This window comes from Neofelis nebulosa, chromosome 1 (genome assembly GCF_028018385.1).
Source record: "Neofelis nebulosa isolate mNeoNeb1 chromosome 1, mNeoNeb1.pri, whole genome shotgun sequence".
NCBI classification, from domain to species: Eukaryota; Metazoa; Chordata; class Mammalia; order Carnivora; family Felidae; genus Neofelis; species Neofelis nebulosa.
Window position 1 is genome coordinate 4,062,631 of NC_080782.1, and position 18,558 is coordinate 4,081,188.

Genomic DNA, 18,558 nt, shown 5'->3' on the forward strand with positions numbered 1-18,558 from the left:
TCTTAGTGTAGCCACTCAAGAGTCAGGTGTGGGCCACACGAGACGGGAGGATGGTTTTGTAAGGTGGGTGTCAAAGCGTGCTGCCGTGTCGCTGGCTGGAAGAGGCGGCGTCTGAAACGGAGCCGTAAAGCCCACAAGACGAGGACCAGAGACGTGGAACCCTAGGAGGGCTCCCCTGGGCCCCGTCGCCCCTCCGCTCCCTCCGTCCCCACGGACGGGTCAGCACAGGAGCCTCCTTCCTGATCACACGTCATCGGTGGCAATGTCTGTGAACGGTGACACGGTGCATAAATGTGATTTGACTGCAGCCCAGAAAGTCTGACCTGGATCATGAGGATTTTTAACCTTTAATCTTTTAATCTTCCGGGGGGGCGGGGGGGGGGGGGGCGTGTGCATCGGGTGACGGGACATGTCCGCTGCCTGCAGGGCTGCGAGTGAGACTGCTGTGTGTCGCCCTCTCCCTCGCCTTGTTTACTCTCTCAGGCCCTGCTTTCCTCAGCAGTGGTAACGGGGTGCGTGCCAGGCCTCGGGCTTGGGTGGTGGCCACAGCCCGACCCAGATGCGCACAAGCCAACGTGACCCCGGCTCGCGTAGGGCATCGTCAGTGGTGGGCAGGAGAGAGGCGAGCTGCGTGCGCTCTGCTGAGCCCCCTCCGGGGTTCAGCCCGCTCCCCTCAGGCTCGTGGGCACAGGTTTCTCCCCTGGGAAGCTTTCACTTTAGCTTTCTTGGGGCTCACGTGGTACCTCCCACACGGACTCCTGCGGTCTTTCTCCTGGCGTTTTCTTCATGGCCCTCACCCCCGCTTCCATCGTGTCCGAATGTGTTTGTCTTTCTCCTCCACTAGATTGCATGCTCCGTAAAGGAGGAACTTCGTCTTGTCCCCACTTATTCCGACCCCAGAACAATGCGCTGTCCACGGTCACGGAGTATCTGTTGAATGAGTGAACGAATAGTGCTGTGGAGGGAGGATTTGTGAGTGTCTGTGGGGTCAGAGAAGCTCTCCTTGTCAGAGTGACCTTTGAGCTTGAGGTGGCAAGATGCCAGGCAGTGTATCCAAGAAAAGCGAGGGAGAGAACGCCAGGCAGAGGAAGCGGATGTGCAGAGGTCCTGGGGCAGGACCCAAGATTTCAGGAAGAACAGATCAAGAGAGTGCAGGGAGTTTATGCTTTGGTCGTCTGCTCTTTCAACACGTTGCAGCGTTAGGTGAGATACAACAGGAAACGGGAGAGATGCGCTTCCTGCCAAACAGGGTAAAAGTCTGTGTTGGCTGGCTCAGCCATGTCGCAAAACACTGGCAGTTTCTTACAGAATTCAAATACTCACTTACCAAATGACCCAGGAATCCCACTCGTAGGTCCTTCCCTAACAGAAGTAGAGACATACGCTCACTGGACCGGCTCGCGGTTGTTCGTAGCATCTCTATCTGCAGGGGCCTGTGGCTGGAAGCCCACATCCCTCAGCAGGTGAAGGAACGAGTGTGCTATATCAAGCAGTTGACCACTGTTTGGCCACGCAAAGCGAGGGACCACTGATGTGCGTGGCAACACGGGTGAACCGCAGAAACATTCTGTGGAGTCAGGGAGCCGGACGGAAAGGAGTGCGTGCTGTCCGAACCCGTTCGTACGTATTTGAGAAAAAGCAACTCATTGAAAGTGGCAGTAAGCGGATCAGAGTTGTCTGTATCTGGGACTAAGTGACACACTGGAAAGGGTCAGACCATGGGAATTTGGGGTGACGGAAATGTTCTTAAATTGATGCGGTGGGGGCCACACAGATCCATTCATTCACCAAACCGTCTGCTTGAAAAGGGTGCATTTTGTTGTGTGTGAGCTGTACGTGGCTTAGGTTGATTAAACAAAGCCAGACGTGGGCAAGAGCATTCACGATAGAAGGTCGTCCTCCGCAGTGTATAAAAACATCTCTCCAAGTCGAAAGCCTTTTATAAAAGTGTTGTACCGGTGAGTTCTGTCTTACAGATGCATAAAAACTGGCCTGAAATGACACTTAAGAAACGGGAAGGTTCTAGGGTTGGAGAATCTGGAGAGAGCGGTTTGCCTTGGCTTCGTGTTTTGGATTCCGTGGCTCTTTTCATGGTTCAGTGGCGTATCTGAGCTGTCATGGTTCAGATGTAATTAAGGAAGGTTTACCAGAGCGAAGGGTTTGCGGGAGAAGGAAGGAGATTTTGAAATAACTGCGGCCGGGGCCTCTTCGGGCTCCCTCCCTTCACTGTACGCAGGCCTTGCGAGGCACAAGCACAATTATTAAAATTGGTTCTTAGCTTGTAATTTATTCATTTGATCAGATGTAAAGGTTTATCGTCTGTCTGTCTTTCTCATAGATTTTCCGGAATCAGAAAAATTGACTTTGTTCATTGCAAACATGTGGCATGATATATTTATTTCCCAGTCGGTGATTAATAAAGCAATGCAGCTGGTTGCCAGGCAGCGTGCGAAAGGAGAGGTTCGGAACTGTCTGAGAGCATTCCTCAACTGGGAAAAGGTGAGGCTGGCTTTTACTTATTCTCATAACCGTGCTCGTCTCGTAGATCTTACGTGAATGTACTCACTCGGGTCGTACTCGTTCACCAGCATTTCAGAGACATTCCTCTTTGTATGAGATCCTTTAAAAAACCATTTTAGCCCAAGCTTATGCATTTAGTTCGGGAAATGTGCACGGGCCAGCTTGGGAAGAAGTGTAGACTTACGTGTTGTGTTAATTTAACAAAAGTTTCTTCTGTCCACTGGTTTACGGCTGGTGAAGTCCACGTGTATGTGTGCAGGGCTCAGAGGGGCTGTCTGCAGTAGGCACTTGGAGAGGCAAAAAAAAATGGTGAGGTGAAAAATTTCAAGTGCTCATTTTGATTTTTTTCAATCTGTACTCTCTTTTTCTTTTTGGTCGATGGGATTTCTCTTTATTTCAGTACTTTGTCCCTATGTGTTTATTTGGTAACTGAGTGCTAATATGGCATCTAGATTGGCATTCCTTTGTGTGTAGCTTCTATCGAATGAGAATCTCTGGATGTTGAATTGCCAGTGGGAAACTCGAAGAGATGTCGAATTCAGTGAGGGGTTGACTTTGGTTTGTTTTTAAATGACTGTGTATTAATATCCTCTTAATATTATCCTGGCCCATGCACGTAGTCGAATTTTATATGCCGTTTTGCTTTCCTTTTTGGTACTTTTTGATATTAATATTCGTTAGACTTCTATTTTCTTATGAAAAGTACAGGAAAGGGCTACTGGTGGATACAAGTTAAGGAAATATTTAAAAGCAAGTCTGTTATCATCTGTTTGGCATCTTGTCTAGACAAAGCAGAGTGTAGTCCTGGGAGGCATCATCAGATTCCCATCAGTCACTCAGTCAGAAGGGCCCTTCCGTCTCCAGCCATTGACCGCGATGGCCACCATCACACCTCCACCCCCAGGTCCCCTGCGGGGCCACGTGCCCCTGCCTGGTCCCCCTGCTTGTGCACTGGAGCCTGCTCCTCTGGCCTGTTCAGGATGAAACCAGATACGGGTGATTTGATGATAAAAGACATTCTTTATGAAAAAAGCAGAATTTTAAGAAATGTGTTTGCCATATATCAAATAAAAATATCAAGTCCAAGGTATACAAAAACGAGTAATACTTGGGGGAAGGATGCCATTATAGTACAAGACTTGCAGATTTTCTCTCTCAGAGAGACAAAAAGCAGTAGACGCACTGGAATTCATTAATATGTAAAGTAAACTTGAATGAAGAATATTAATTTTTCTGTTTGCCTATAGCACATGTGCAGACCCATCAGGAATTTGGTTACGTGAAAACCTTAATTCTTAAAAAGTGAAGATTCCCAGGGCACCTGGCTGGCTCCGTAGGTTAAGCATCTGACTTCGGCTCAGGTCATGATCTCGCGGTCTGTGAGTTCCAGCCTCGCGTCGGGCTCTGTGCTGCCAGCTCGGAGCCTGGAGCCTGCTTCCGATTCTGCGTCTCCTTCTCTGTGCCCTCCCCCGCTCATCTTGAAAGTTGGCATATGTGATCCTGGACAGTTGGGGAATAAGGAACTCAAAAGTAAAGTCAGTGTTTCGCAAATCATTGAAAAGGAAAACCCTTCATACCAAGGATCTCTAGTTTTGGGAAAGCTTACACTCACTAACATAGTTTGAGTGTTTTCATTATTAAACTGATAAAGTGGCTGATAATTATTTTAAAAATTAAAAATCTGAGAAGCAATCTGAAAAAAAAAAAGAATATAGCTTAAAAGGTATGAAGCAGTGAACAAAAAGAAAACACATAGAAGAAAAACACATTGCCTTTAAAAAATAGTAACAAAACAGATAGCTCTCAGGTCGGACTAATGAAAAAAGAGAAAAGGGAAAATATTGAAGATTTCAAAACGAGAAAGAAAATAGAACTACGGTCGTAGGATAAAGAGTGCGAGAAGACCACTAGCCACAACTATGGCGGCAGATTTGGAAGCCAAGGACGGTTTCTAACAAAGTAAACAGTATCAGATTTGGTTTTGGGGCAGAACACTTGAAGAAACAGTGTTGTCAGCTAACGTTTATAGAAGAGGTGGAAAAGTTGATGTAAAACATAAAACGCACGTATAGGCTCCACCTGAATTTTGCTTCACCTTATAAAGAACTAAGTTATTCTAGTCTTTTGCAAGTATAAGAAAAGATCGAAAGCTTCCTATTTACCGTTGATAACAAAACCCAATAGAAAATAGGACGAGAAAGAAAAAGTTGTAAGTCCACTGTTAGGTATTTATCCAAGAAGTCGAATTAACGTCCACACGAAGACGTGTGTGTTCACAGCAGCATTCTCACGCATCACCTGAGGCCGGAATAGCCCAGAAGCCTGTCAGTAGGTGAGTGGATAAGCACACCGGTCCTTCATGTAATGGAGAACTGTTCAGCAGCAAGGAGCGTTCAGACCGCCAATAGGTACAAGGACGTGGGTAAATATCAACAAATGTGCGCAGGTGTGAATGAAGCCAGGCCAAGGAGTCCAGTACTGGGTGACTAAATTTTATCAATGTCTGTAACAAGACTGAATATCTAGGGTCAGGAAGATGTTAGAACTTAAAGGACTTTTTTGAAGTTAAAAAAATTTTTTTATTATAACTTTTTAATTGTTTGCTTTGAGGTAATGACAATTTGCATTTCTATCTGGATTGCAGCTGCTCTGTTTTCTACCTAACTGGATTCTGCATCCCGCCTGGAGCTTTTTTTGTGGCCTACCCACCACCGGTTTATAATCAGCTTAGGACAAGTATTATGACTAAGATAAACGTAGTTCCTTATTCAAATACAGCTTTCAAAAGGTGTCTTAAAATTAAATGATTATTCATGGGATGCTTGTTACACTCAAGATTACAAATGAAAGGTGCTGTATTTGAAGTCTAAATTGTATTTTGTTTTTTTCCTTTTTCGTTTGCTAGAATGCTCCTGTGGATGTGGGTTTCATGGTTTCTAAGCTGCTTTTGACCATACAGCTGTGTCCAAAAACAGAATTCCAGTCCAGTGAAAAATTTGGTGAGGATTTGAGTGATAACACTTGGGAGTACATATTTGCCATTGACCTGCTGTGCTGCCACCAGAAATGGATTTGGACACATGATAACATTATAAGGTACGGCCGTTTCACTGACTCAGAGCTGGGGTGTTGGATTGGAAGGTAGTCTGTTGAATGGTTGCTGAATTTGGTTGGAGCAGATTTTGCTGTTGAAGGTAGAGGAAACATGTACAAATGACATCTTGATTTGGGTAAGAGTTGGCAAAACTACCCTTGAAGGACTCGTGTTATCGTCACATCTCTGCTTTGTTTTTTTGTGGTGCCTGTGACTTCTTCCCGTAGATTGTTTTATTACCACCTCTGTCCCAAGGGGAAAGGAGTCTCCTGGAGGAGGGGTGTGGGCTCACTGGCATAAGCCGGCATGCGGAGCAGTGTCCACTGAGGGAAGTGCTCAGCCAGTAGCGTAGGATGAAGTGTGACGATCGCATCTTAACTTTCAAATACTTGGGAAAACCCACGCCAACAGGCAGAGTGAGAGCCCAGATTAGCGGCTCTCCTCACCTGGCCTTTCAGGAGAGAACGGAGTCCCAGGCATCTGTTTTATGTAACGAATCTGCCTTTCTCTGGGCCTGGAGAATTCTGGCACTGGCAGCGTGCCATCTTTGGGAGACCGGGAGATGGGGGAACGGAGAAAATAGCTGCTCAAACAGTTGTTCTTATTAGATCGTAATTGTCTGGGGACCTGACTTAGAAAGGCTAAGGGTTTGGGGGGTCTTTTGATTTTATTTAATTAATTTATCTATTTATTTGAGGTGATTTATTTTTGAGAGAGAGAGCGAGTGTGTGTGCGTGCGTGTGTGCGTGTGCGTGCATAGGGGGGTCGTGTGGGGGCGGGGAGGGCCCGAGGGAGGGGGAGAACCCCAAGCAGACTCTGCCCTGTCAGTGCAGAGCCCAATGCAGGGCTTGTTCCCACGAACCGTGAGATCATGACCCGAGCCAAAATCAAGAATTGGACACTCCAACCAACTGAGCCACCCAGGCGCCCCAGAAAGGCTGGTTTAAAGGAGTTTATGACACGAAAAAGGATTCACAAAGGATTGATAGTCCGTATCCTGGAGATACTTGAATGTATTCTGTGGGAAAGTGTACCCTCCTTTTTTTCTCCTTAACACTAGGGAAAGATTATACTCGTAAATGTGAAACAGTAGGAAATTGAACGATGGTACTTCTGTATAACGAGGTACGGCTGTATTAAAATACACAGCTACAAGCGGGTGCTCGGGTAGTGACATGACGGCATCTCACAGTCCTTTGCTGACAAGTAAGGAAGTGACAGCCGTCTGCCCAGTGCTGTCAGGAAAGGCACGCGGACCTCCTGTGGGCCTCATCCCCTGGCTCTTGGTGGGAGCCCGGTGGGCGGGGTGACCGATGAGACCACTGGAAGTGGTTCTCACCAGAGGTCCTTTGGCCAGTGCCCCGTGCTGGGCGTGAGGACAGGGTGTGGAAAGCCGGGGTCTCTGCCTGAGCAACTCCAGTCCCAGAGCCCTAAGCGCTGTGGTCCCCCTCCCCAGGTTTTTACGTACATGCACGTGGAGAAGCATGTGGAAAGAAAAATCCAGAATTAGTGGAGTAACATTCTCTGCAAATGTGCTATTTGGGGCACTTTTAAGTTACATTACTCTCCTGTGTGTTGTCACTCAGCTTTTCGAATACTACAAATGCTATGTAAGAAGGAAATCGGGTTTTGGAAGGAGAGAAAGCAAAGAGGATTGGCAGTGTTTCAGTCAGTAGAAAGTTTCGAAAGCGTGGTTTTCTTGAGCTCCGTGCTCCTCCGAGGACATGCTAGGCTTCTAGGACACAGAGGCCACGCGCACGTCTGGAGGGTCCCAGTGAAAATCCGGACCCCCACCGCCGCCAGTTCCGGGACCTGGAGACCTCGTTCAGCTTCTCCACTCAAAGCCTTGTGAAAAGGGCGGAAACAGAATCAAGATGCAAACATAGCTATTTGTAGCCTCTTTGAAGCCAGTGTGGGCAGAGACGCCCCGAATAGTTGGAGAGTGTGTGAGCCTCCCGTCACTGTTCTCATTTTAAGCTAAAAAGTTACATCTTCAGAAGTCCCTCTTCTCGGGCGCCTGGCTGGCTCACTTGGTAGAGTGTGTGCCTCATGATCTCAGGGTTGTGAGTTCCAGCCCCACGTTGGGCATGGAGCCTGTTTTTATAAATAAACAAATGAAATTTTTTTTAAGAAGTCCCTTTTCTTGACTGATTGTCTGTCTTTTATGGGCCAGTTTCAAGTTGTTGATATCTGAGCGGTGACACACATACGTTCTTTTCCTGCACATGTACATAAACACGCACGTGTGCTGTTACTGTTTTGTAGTAAAGAGCTGTGGCCCGTCATGGATAAGTGGATAAAATACCGAAAAGGACATGCAAACATTGCATATACTCCCGACATTATTATAGCATCAATTCTGAGGCTGATTGGTGAGTTGTCTGTTTTATTAAGCCTTTTCTTGTTACTGATTGTATCTTGGTAGGGGAATAAAGGTGTAATAATATACGTTGGGGGAAACTTGACCATAACGAGTGACTTTATCACCATCACGGTAGATATTTTCTCACTTACTCTCCTTACTCCTACTCTTACAAATTCTTGTTTTATCCCACTCTGCCAGAGATGAAGTTTTCGTGCCAGTATATTTTGTGTATGATTGAACGTGTGCTTCTCAGTTCGTACTGTTCGTAGCCGCACAGGCACACACTGCCCTACGCCAGCCGGGGCACAGAGTTGCTCTAAAGGACACTCTGGTCTCATTTGGTTCCTGAAAGTCGGCTGCCTCCCCGCCAGGCACCCGGGTTCTTTCCTGTTTGCCTCGGCAGGGTCACGTCCTGTGGTGCCGTGACTGGGAACCAACTTTGTTTTCCTCCAAGCTGATATGTAGGAATGAAAATCGTTGTTTAAACATATTTTAAATGAGGCCTCAGATAAGGAGGACCTCAGTGGCTTTTTGGTTCTGCTCCTCCCTGTCTCCCACAGATTTTTATTTCTTAGTGTTAGTCATTTTTTCCTCTTTGCCTCGTCTCTGATGAGGTGCTCTCTAAGCCCTGCGGGATTTACGTGATGACATCTGTTACCTTTCAGAAGGCTCTCCTTACTCGGAACTGACTTCTCTGTCTGCAGCATGTAGCATTGCCCCCCGACACACAACAAACAAGGTTCGTCTGATAACCTGCATTGTAGCCCCTCAGATCCTTGAAGGTACTTCCTGCGACTTTCAAGTATCTCTAGAGTTGAATTATTTAGAACTTCAAGACAGTACCGCTCAAAAGAAGGTTTGAGAGTATTATTTACTTTGTCTAAGTAAGTCTTCTACTTAGAGCTGTCCGTGGCTGCTTTTGTTACCGTCTCGGCAAGAAGGGTTCCTGCTCTGTATCTGCTTCACGTGCAAACCTAAGAACCTTGAGCTAAGAAAATGTGTAAAATGGTTCAAGACGGCAACCTGCTTTCAAGGGAGACTCTAATTTCACTGGAAAGGACAGAAAATACACTTGGAGTGAAGCGTGCGAGCCCGGAGTGATCGCCCGCGACCGTGGAGGAAGGGAGCCACCTGTAGAGATGAATAAGGCGTGGGTGGTGGAGGGGGCGAGCGGCTCCGTGGGCGCTGCCGCCACACGGGCCCTGCAGAGCCCCTCCCTGCAGGCCCCCGGGACGGTCCGCGACAGCAGGAAGCAGGAAGGACACGAGGGCCAGGGGACGGCAGACGGCCGTGTGTGTGTCTGCACATTCTCCTTTCGGTAGCGTCTTCTCTTACAGATGTTCATAGTTTGAACTGACTTATTTTAAACCGAGAAACCTTCTTGAAGAAAAAATTAGGAAAAGATGTTAAGTCTATAAATACATAGATCAACCTCCATAAAGTATTTTTGGATTTTGAAACGAACACGAAACTTTTTGAAGTCACGCTTACAAAACACTGATTTTTGCCACTGTTGTTGCAGGAGGTTGTCCATTTACACACTTGTGGTTGTGACGGGAGAGGAAGCGGGCGTGGGAGAGCGGAGGGCTGCGCTTCTGCTGGCTTCCGTGCGGTCCCCGTGCGCCTGTGGTGGAGGGTCGGCCCCACACGTGCTTCGCCCCTGAGGCTGGCTCTCCGGAGTCCGTGCCTTCCACCTTTGGCCGGTCGTCCAGATTCCCTGAGAAGCTTCTTAAAGAATATGTGTACGCTTATATAATTCAGCCATATGTAATGAAGTTACATAAGCTAGGAGTAAACGATGACGCGTACTTAACAGCGTTACGGGATGAGATGATAATATATAAACACATGAGTGTGATTCAGAGGATGGATAGCTGGGCTGTGCTAAGGGTGAAAACAAGCGCAGGGTCGGGCCTGGAGGATTCTCCTTGGGTCTGCAGACACCCGGCGTAGCCGCCGCAGCGTCCCTGCCCGAGGCGGGTGTGGGGCGGGCCAGCGGGCAGAGGCCGGTGCCAGAGAGGGCGGCTCAGCTTGGCCAGCTCTGGCCGTCTGTGGGCGCTGAAGCCATGGCGCTGGGCGATGGGGGCGGGGGGTGGGGACAGAGACGGGTGAGGCCTGTTCTCTAGAGCTGCAGAGCTCTGAGAAGTTGTGTCCGGGCCGGATGTGCACGGACCCCCTGCACAGCTGTCCCATTTGGAGTTTGAGCCGTTTCCGAGAGGAAACTCCATTAGAGAACCTTCCTGCAGTTTCTGAAGCTGACGCTATAAAATTCGGCACACAAACTGGCGAGCCGTGATTTTCCTAATAGTGACACACTCATCATTCAAAGAATAGAGGAGTCGTCTTTATTTTTATTTCCAAATTGGCAAAATCCCAAATGAATTTTCACTCCATGGGAAAGCCACGACGCTTTCTGTCAGAACAGCCCGGGGTCACCTAACGTTGGATGGGGGGATGAACAGTGCTGTCCGCAGGTGGTCATACATGATTAGTAAGTGGGGTTTCTTGTGACGTGCTCGAGTGATAGCGTATTAGAGCCTTTTGGGGAGTGTTTGGGTTGTTCTAGATCAAGGGGGATGTGGAGAAGTGGTAGAACCTCTTCAGTCTGCTCATTTCAGGGCGGCGGTGAGGCTAGGGAAGGTCAAGCCCTCGTCTGAGGTCCCTCGGCGCTGAAGGTGGCCGAGCGGAGACAGAAGTCTGTCTGCTGCCGGACTCGGTCGAGTGCAAAGCCGTGTAGCGCCACCTTTGCCCCTAAGAGCTGAGGAACCCTCCGGGGCCCACCTGGTATTTAGCCTAGAAGCCAGGGGAGCGCTGCCCACATCAGGCGTTTGCAGGCCAGGCTGAAGTAGCCTCTGCTTGTCCATTTCCACCCAGCCTTTTGCCAGGCCTTTCTTTCACCCTTCCTTTGACGTCGCCTCAACTCCTGTTTTCCGTGGCCTGCCTGCACCTGCAGACTTGAGGGAACCCTGGGGGGCTACTCGCTCATCTTCCCCGCAGGCCCCCAGCTGCCTCCCTCATGCTTCCCTGAGTGCTGGGGGTTGTTACCTTTGACAGCGAGGTGAACTCCGTGTTTCTTACCTGTGTTTTCACGTGGCCGAATCCCCTGGACTCAGGTTCCTTCTGGGGGGACCGTTTCTCCCGTCTGTAGGGCAGATTTGTCTCTCATCTTTGTTCTTGTGCATTAAGGTCTTTCCCCCAAGCCACCTACCTCCGACTCATGATTACTGATCATTTGATCCTTGAAAGTTCCATTAATTTAAAGAGCTTATAAAATCCAGTTCATTAAGCACTTTTAATTTAAAGAAAAGGGGCCATTATATTATCTGGGAAGACATGCGCATCCCGGGCTGAGTGAGCCGGTGTCTGTGTTTGGCACACGCCCTTCCCCTGCTCAGCTGTCGCGTATATGTTGAGCACCCCTAGTAGATTGTCTCAGAGGACAGATGGGGGCAGACAGCAGTTTGATCTAATTGGAAGCAGATAATTGAGTGATCACTGATTGAAATTCCTGATCTGTAAAGTACATTACTTTTCAACCTCGGTGAGAGATTTCCCGGGAATTATCCAGATGTCTATAGTTTCATCCTGGATTCGAAATTTTCCAGGCATCCATCCATCAGTAGGAATTTATCGAGCTGTCTGTGACAGCATTTGGGCTGCACGCAACCAGTACTGAGTTGGTTCCTGTAGGAAATGCTAAGTGATGAAGGTTACTTCAGTGTCCTAGGTCTCAGTTTCTCCGTGTTCAAAATGGCAGCGAAGCTGGTGGCCTGGGTTCGTACATAGATACAGCTGAGGGTGTGTGTAGAGTTGAGAAAACGCAGACACAGAAGAGTGAGATTACAGGGCGATGTCCTAAAAACTCAGGAAAAGGACGTGGATAAAAGGGCACCCAAGTTCGTCCGGAATCCCCTTCCTGTGAGAGAGGAGGGGCGGAGACCACGAGGCCGCGCCTGGAGGGAGGGAACGGGGTTCCACCTCGAAGCAAGCCCACCTCCACCGACCTCGGAACACAGGAGGGATCCAGGTGGGCGGGGCTAGGCGCGTGGCATCATCGTGCTTCCTCCGCCTTCAGCGGGATGTGCGCCACCCCCCCCCCCCCCCCCCCCCCGTGAGGACCCCCAGGGCTTGTCACTGCAGGTCCTACTGACTGGGGGAGAGCTTCCGTTAGCACTTAAAGCCAGTGATGATAAACCGGTGTTAACATAAATGACATTCTCCATGGAAAGTGGTTGCCAAACAAAACCGACCTCGAGGAGAAGGTTATCTTGGGGCAGATCCTCTTTTCTGCCAGGATCCGAGGGCCTGTCCGCGCTGCACCGGGCTCTTGCAGTGGGTTTTTTGGTTGAAGTGTGTAAAGAAAATCCAGCTTTGTACGGAGCTCCTGAGTGTTTTAATAGCCCTTTTAGATCATTGTGGATATGCTGGGACACCACGTAAAAATTCACAAGTGCCGACTCCCTAAACGGATGGAGTGGGGTCTGAACCGTCACCAGGGGGCCTTCCTGCCGCATCACCCGCTGGTCACGGGTCCTGAGGGCTCCAGGGCGACTTTATAAGGCGCGCTGCTCGCTCCCTCGGAAAATACTGATTTGCACAGATCTTCCAGCCGTCAACAACATCCAGAAAACAGACATTAATGTCATCACTGATCTCATCAGAGAAGTTTTAAATTTCGAAGCTGTCAGGCGCAGGATGGCTGGTGGAAGTTTTTCCAAAATTCTAATTTGGCTTAAGAGCGCACATTTTATCACTGACAGCAGTGATAAATTTCCTCGCTTTATTCGTTTTTGAGAACAGGTCTGTCTGGGTCCGAATAGCTGTAGGTTGTCAGTCATTCGGCAGAGAAATGTGGGCGTGTCTCGGAAGAGCACCGCCTCCTTCCCGGTTCAGGCAGCCCCCGCGGTGCGTTTCCCCCGGCCCGAGCCTGGCCAGGCCCCCGGTGTGCCGTGTGCCCCCCACACCCACAGCAGCTTACGGGCTGCTGGCCGCGGCAAGACTAACTGTTGGTGCTTCGGAGGGGGCATCGTTCCGTGAAAGTAGCTGTTTTCACCGGGAGCTCCTGGTGGCAGCAGTGGCCCCCTTGCAGCCGCTGCCGTGACTGGTGCCGCGGACCCAGTCGTCCGATCTGCGCTGGTGTTGAGCCTGGGTCTTAGCATCGGGAAGGAGGCAGGTCGCCTCCTAATCCGCGTTGTTCCGCTGTGAAAATCATTTGGACCCTGGGGACCGTGCAAACCACGCCCGCGCCCACCCCCGCCCACCCCCCCCCACCCCCACCCCCGGGCTGCGGCGCGGCCAGGGCCGCGCCGCTCGGAAGGGTGCTGGTCCAGAACCTGGCTGCCGGCGCCGCGGCCTCGCCTGGGTCCTCCCGACCCAGCACAAGTCAGCCCTGTCGCGCGGAGCCTGCCGAGACCACGCGCTCCGCTGAGCTCCCTCTCGGCTCCCTCCGCGGAGAAAGCCGCACGTGCGTGCCGCCCTCGTGTGACCGGAAGAAGGGACGGTTAGTCATCCTGGCCACCGTTGCCCCCGCCCCCCAGGGGGACAAGGGGTGCTTTAGGCGTCCCGATGCTTTCCTGTTCCGCCCGCTCTCGGGTGGGGACAGGGAGCCGTTTCGGCTTGATGATCCTTCACCTTAATGTGCGGAACGGCAGAAGAGAGAAAACGTGAATTTTACCTTCCCGGGAAGAGTTGTCATGTAACCAAAGACCGTTTACGTTTCGGTTTGTTTCCCCCCAGGTCGGTTGGGCCAGTTGGGCTTGAAGGAAGGGTTCCCGTCTGCTGTGAAAAGCATCAGCTCCGTCATTGGCATGTTTATTCAGCATGCCCAGGACGAAGGTAGGACCCGGGTCCGCTGAGATTGTTCTGAGTCCCTCGCGGCCCCGTTAAGCCTCTTGTGAGTTCCCCCTGCGCGCCCTGCTCTGAGCACCTCTCGCTGCCGTGCGGCTGGGGGAGATGCGTGGTTTTCATGTTTTTAAATGTGTGTCTATTTTCGAGAGAAGGCATGCGCGTGAGGGGGAGGGGGGGCACAGAGAGCGGGAGAGAGAATCCCGGACAGGTTCCACGCACAGCCCAGAGCCCGCCGCCGGGCTCGATCCCAAGATCCTGGGACCGTGACCTGAGCCGAAATCAAGAGTCAGACACACAACAGACTGAGTCACCCAGGCGCCACCACCCCCCCCCACCCCCCCCACCGCCTTTTTAAAATGTTTATTTGAGGGGTGAGTAATTTTTAAAGCTATGTTTCAGAACTGACGTTTGAGCACATGTGGGTTTTATGTTGTGTTCTTTGAATTGTAGTTTTAACTGAAATTCAGCTAAATTAAATTTTCATTAAAGGACTTGTAAATAAACTTAAGCTAAATGAGAAAGAAGCCTAGCACACGTGGTCTGTGACCTCGCTGTAACCTACCTTCCTCTGCCTCTCTCAGGCACATGGGGGGGGTGGGGGTGGCAGTGCGGCCCGGGGAGGGCTTTTCTTCTCCTCTCGTGTCTGTGTTCGTTTTCAGAGTAGCCCTTTTATAAGCGCTTGCAGTGGCTGTGTAATGGAATCATTTACTTGAGGGGTGCTCCGGGATCCACCTTCCATCGCATCATAAATGTGGAGCGTGATCCTTCCGGAGCCTCCTGCTCGGACACCCAGGCCGTGCCTTGGGTGCCGGCCTGCACACGGCTCTCTTGCCGTTGTGTTTCTTGCCACGTGTGGATGGGTCTTCATTAATTTTTTCACTGTGGGTTTCTTCTCTGATACTTTTCATTGCTGGCAGAAAGTGTCCTGGGTTTGAAGAGTGTTTCCGCAGATTACGGCATTCAGATTCTGAATAACAGGCATTTTCTTGCGTAGCAACTGATAGGAAAATTCTTTGCAGATATACCGTGGGGCATACAGCTAGCAGCTGTGTACGCGCTTTGCGATCTGAGTCCCAGCAACCCAGCGGAGATCTCCCGCATCCTGGAAGCCTGGCGCAGAGAGACCTCTCACAGCGTTCCCTCCGCGGTGCTCAGCTGCCTGGAGGAAGTCAGCTGCCTGTGCGCCGAGGAGGTGGGCTAAGAAGCCGTGCGCCCCTGCGTCTAGAGAAGTGCCTTCGCGTGTCTGAGTCCGGACAGTTGAGTCAGCTCGCAGAGTCCCGACTGAGGCTTCGGAACGTCGTCGCAGAGGAGAGGATGTCCAGGCGCGCCCGTCACTGTGGCGAGGACACCGGAGCCAGCAGGGGCTGGGCCGCCCTCCCCCAAACCGCATACATTTCACTTAAGGCTGTTGTGATTCCATGACATGTGGGTTGTATTATTGTGTCTTGGTCAAACAACAAAAACTTGAACTTAGCCCTTTTTTGCTGCAGAAAGTGTCCTTTTAGTCGCTTTTTAAAATTGAGTGGCATTTTATAATGAATTTAATATAAAAGCATTGATTTGGTTCCTGAGCTAATTTTGGACTTTGCGCTGGAATGGTTGACTAGGAAAAAATAAATCGGCCAAGAAGGAGCTAGAAGACTCTTCCGCGGTCTTAGCTGGAAACGGACTGTTCCATTGTTTCTCCAGGTGGGGGCGCCACGGGTGAGAGGGAACCCGGGGAGAGCCTTCGGGCCCCGTCATAGCGCGTCTTCTTCCTGTCTCTGCAGTTCCTTAAAACCCTGTCACTCTAGGAGGACCAGGAGCGCCTCCGAGCAAAGGTCACTTGCAGGGTCGTGTCCGCGAGGTGTATCTAAACGATTCAGAGGCCAGCGCGGGTGGGTCTCTGTGTGTGCCGTGTACATATGGACAGTGCTATAATGTGTTTCACATTTGATGATATTCCACTTTCGGAATTGTAGTATTTGTACATAGAAAATGGGTTTAATAACTCACCGTGGTTCCGATTTGTCTTATATTCATCATTTCTTAAAACTCTTGTATGTGTTTTTTATAATAAAAAATAAAAAGTAAGCCACGCGCGTGGTTGTTCTGATCCGCAAAGGGTGACCCTGGGTGTTATCACCACAGATGGAAAATTCTCCACTCTAACCAAAGGGAAGACGGCCGCTCCAAAACAGAAATACGCCACGTGCTGCTATCAAGCCGGTCGTGAGTGTTCTCCGAGATGCTCTTGGCGTCACTGGATCCCGCGTAATCACGTGCTGATGGCCCCTCTCTGTTTACTTACGAATATTGCTGCCCTTTAAAAAATCACATCCGACAACTCTTTTGTCACTCCTGCCTCGTGTTTTTAAAACAGTTATAACAAACATAATTGACGTTTATGAATAACTGCGCTGCCCTTTGGAAGCTTTTTGTTGGCGGGTTGTTCTTTCTACCAGTATTTACTGAGCGTGGGCTCCGTGCTGGGGCCTCCCTGGGAGGAGCTGGGGAGCGGACAGCCTGGGCTGTGTTCTCAAAGACCTGCGAGCTGCCGGGAGAGAAAAACCCGGCCCCCCAGTGAATCAGCCGTCTGAAATTGGAGCAGGTGTAGTGAGGTCAACGTGGAGGTTTGCGCCGGAACAGCAGGGGAGACTCTGTCTGCAGAGGTCCCTCTGAGGCCGTGGCCGGCAGGCTAGGAGCTGGGCGGAGGGAGCGAGCCTTGAAAGGAGACGAGTGACCCTCCCGGGCAGGCGGCTGGCTCTGAGAGGGAAGAACCCGCTGCGTGCAGGAAGGAGGCCGGTGTGGCCCGGACACGCTGTGGAAGGGAGCGCGTGCTGTTTGTTCAGTCAGTCACACAGGCAAGGGCCCGTCGCCGGCACCCGGGGTCCCCGGGCGCGTTTGTGCTTAGAGGGAGGTTTGACCGAGGTGTCCCACGAAGTCACCTTCCACTGTGGCAAATGATGGGAGGAGGGCAAGAGGGAAGCAGAGACCTGTCGGGAAGTCGGGGGAGAGCACGGGGCGGCAGTGCAGGGGGCGAAGGGTGGGATGGTTTCAAGTCCCCCTTGGAAGTAAGGTCACTGCTGAACTATGCATTGCGGGAGGGGCAGGTCGGAATCGGGATCCCCGGGTCAAGAGTCGGGCACCGGGACTGAGGACAGGTGCAGAGGCCGGTGGTTGGAATCACGAGTCCTAGGTGTGCGTCTGGGATGTGGGGACCACGAGACATGGCAGTGGAGGGGGCAGCCTTTACGGGCAGAAGTCTGGGGGTGGATGAGATCGGGCAGAAGTTGGGGAGTCGGCGGTGTAGGGAGGCTGTTTGAAGCTGTGTGTGTGATCACGGGGAAGGAGAACTTGCCAGCTTCGGTACCTCCTGACATTTGAGGCTGTGTGGGCCGGGGACAGTGGGGTGGCCCCTGGGCGGCTGTCTCCTGGCCAAGGCTAAGAAGGCAGGGAGGCAGGCAGGTGGCCGTCTCTCTGTGCTGGAGCCGCGAGGTCAGGTGAGGTGATGCATTTTGCCCCCCCGCAAGTGGCGGGGACTCCCTGATCCTTTCCCGAAGGAGAGGGCGTTAAGGGAGAGAGAAGAGTGGGTCCGCGGACAGGCTTGTGGGAGAATCTGCCTGGTAAATGGACTGGTCATAGGCTTCAGAACGGCTTTTGGACCTCGGTAGGTGTCATTGGTGGAGAATGCTGGCATCCAGGCAGAACACCGTTGCAGGTTTCATCACTTAGGGGAAACGAATAAACAACAAAGGGAATGTGCAGTTGAACCTGGGGTTGGATGGGGCGTTAGGCTAGAGCGGGGTCCTGTGTGCCCGGGAACCACACAGGGTCTGGGCAGCCCAAGCCGGGCCCCACACAGTTTAGGATTACAGCCAGGGGCAGGCCAGGCCACGCACTCTGGGCTGGGCCCCCTAACGCTAAGGGCACAGGATGAGGAGCTGTCCCTGGGACAGTGGCGGTGAGCAGGGGCGGTGAGCCGTGTGGCCGTGATCGTCACTCACTGCCGAGCCCTGTCTGCAGGGACTTTGCTCAGGAAGTCCCCACTCTTCGTTCCGAAAATCAGCCCGCATGCGGCCCTTCAGGCTGCCATTTTCCACCCTGATGGCACTCGGTCACTGCTTGCTTCGTTTTTCAAGATGTGGTGGCGAAACTCACAGATTGAATTTCTGCAAGAATTAGGAGCCTGGATTAATTTGGGAATGGGAAGAATTGCACTGTGGCCATTAGAGGGCGCTGCAGCCTCGCCCGTGAGCAACTCCCGCCGGGCCACAGAGGGCACCTGCCTGGGATGTGTCTGATGAGGACAGTGCACACTCACAGAGCCTCTCACCCCGGGACACCTGGTTCCCGAGTGAGATTCCCCTGCCTCGGCCCATTCTCCCCAGCAGCAAAGGGGGAGAATGTTTGGAAAGGGTCACACGTAAGCTCAGCGGTACCTAAGAGCATACCTACCCCTCCCGCCAAGCACAAATGCACACGCTTTGCCTGTTAGATTCCCTCCTGGATGTTTTTTAACGACCCTGGAGCAAAGGGCTTGGACACGAACGGATACACGCATAAGGTGGCCAGGTGCCTAGGCCGTAGCGATAGTGGCTGGGAAGGCTGTGGGCCCCTCGCCCGACAAGCCGGTCCTGTGTGCACGGCGGTGAGACCCCCCCTGCCCACCCTGAACACGCTGGGTCCTGTTCAGATGCCGTCCCTCACACGTCCTCTCGCGCAGGACCATTGTGTAGGCGGTCGGTGGCGC

General features: G+C 51.4%; 1 protein-coding gene across 4 annotated transcripts in view; it reads left to right on the plus strand.

The window, feature by feature from the left end:
• ICE1 (interactor of little elongation complex ELL subunit 1) overlaps positions 1-15,899 on the plus strand; it is a 57,939-nt gene extending 42,040 nt beyond the window's left edge. The window contains exons 15-19 of one of the 4 annotated variants that reach the window (XM_058714880.1): positions 2,339-2,499; positions 5,426-5,616; positions 7,880-7,986; positions 13,716-13,814; positions 14,846-15,175. In XM_058714880.1, coding sequence (XP_058570863.1) covers positions 2,339-2,499; positions 5,426-5,616; positions 7,880-7,986; positions 13,716-13,814; positions 14,846-15,027 — 740 coding nt within the window. In that variant the 3' untranslated portion in view covers positions 15,028-15,175. Of the gene's footprint in view, positions 1-2,338; positions 2,500-5,425; positions 5,617-7,879; positions 7,987-8,644; positions 9,475-13,715; positions 13,815-14,845 lie in introns of those variants that run through there. The other 3 variants (XM_058714870.1, XM_058714951.1, XM_058714986.1) reach the window with 3 other exon arrangements.
• The last annotated feature ends 2,659 nt before the right edge of the window (positions 15,900-18,558 follow it).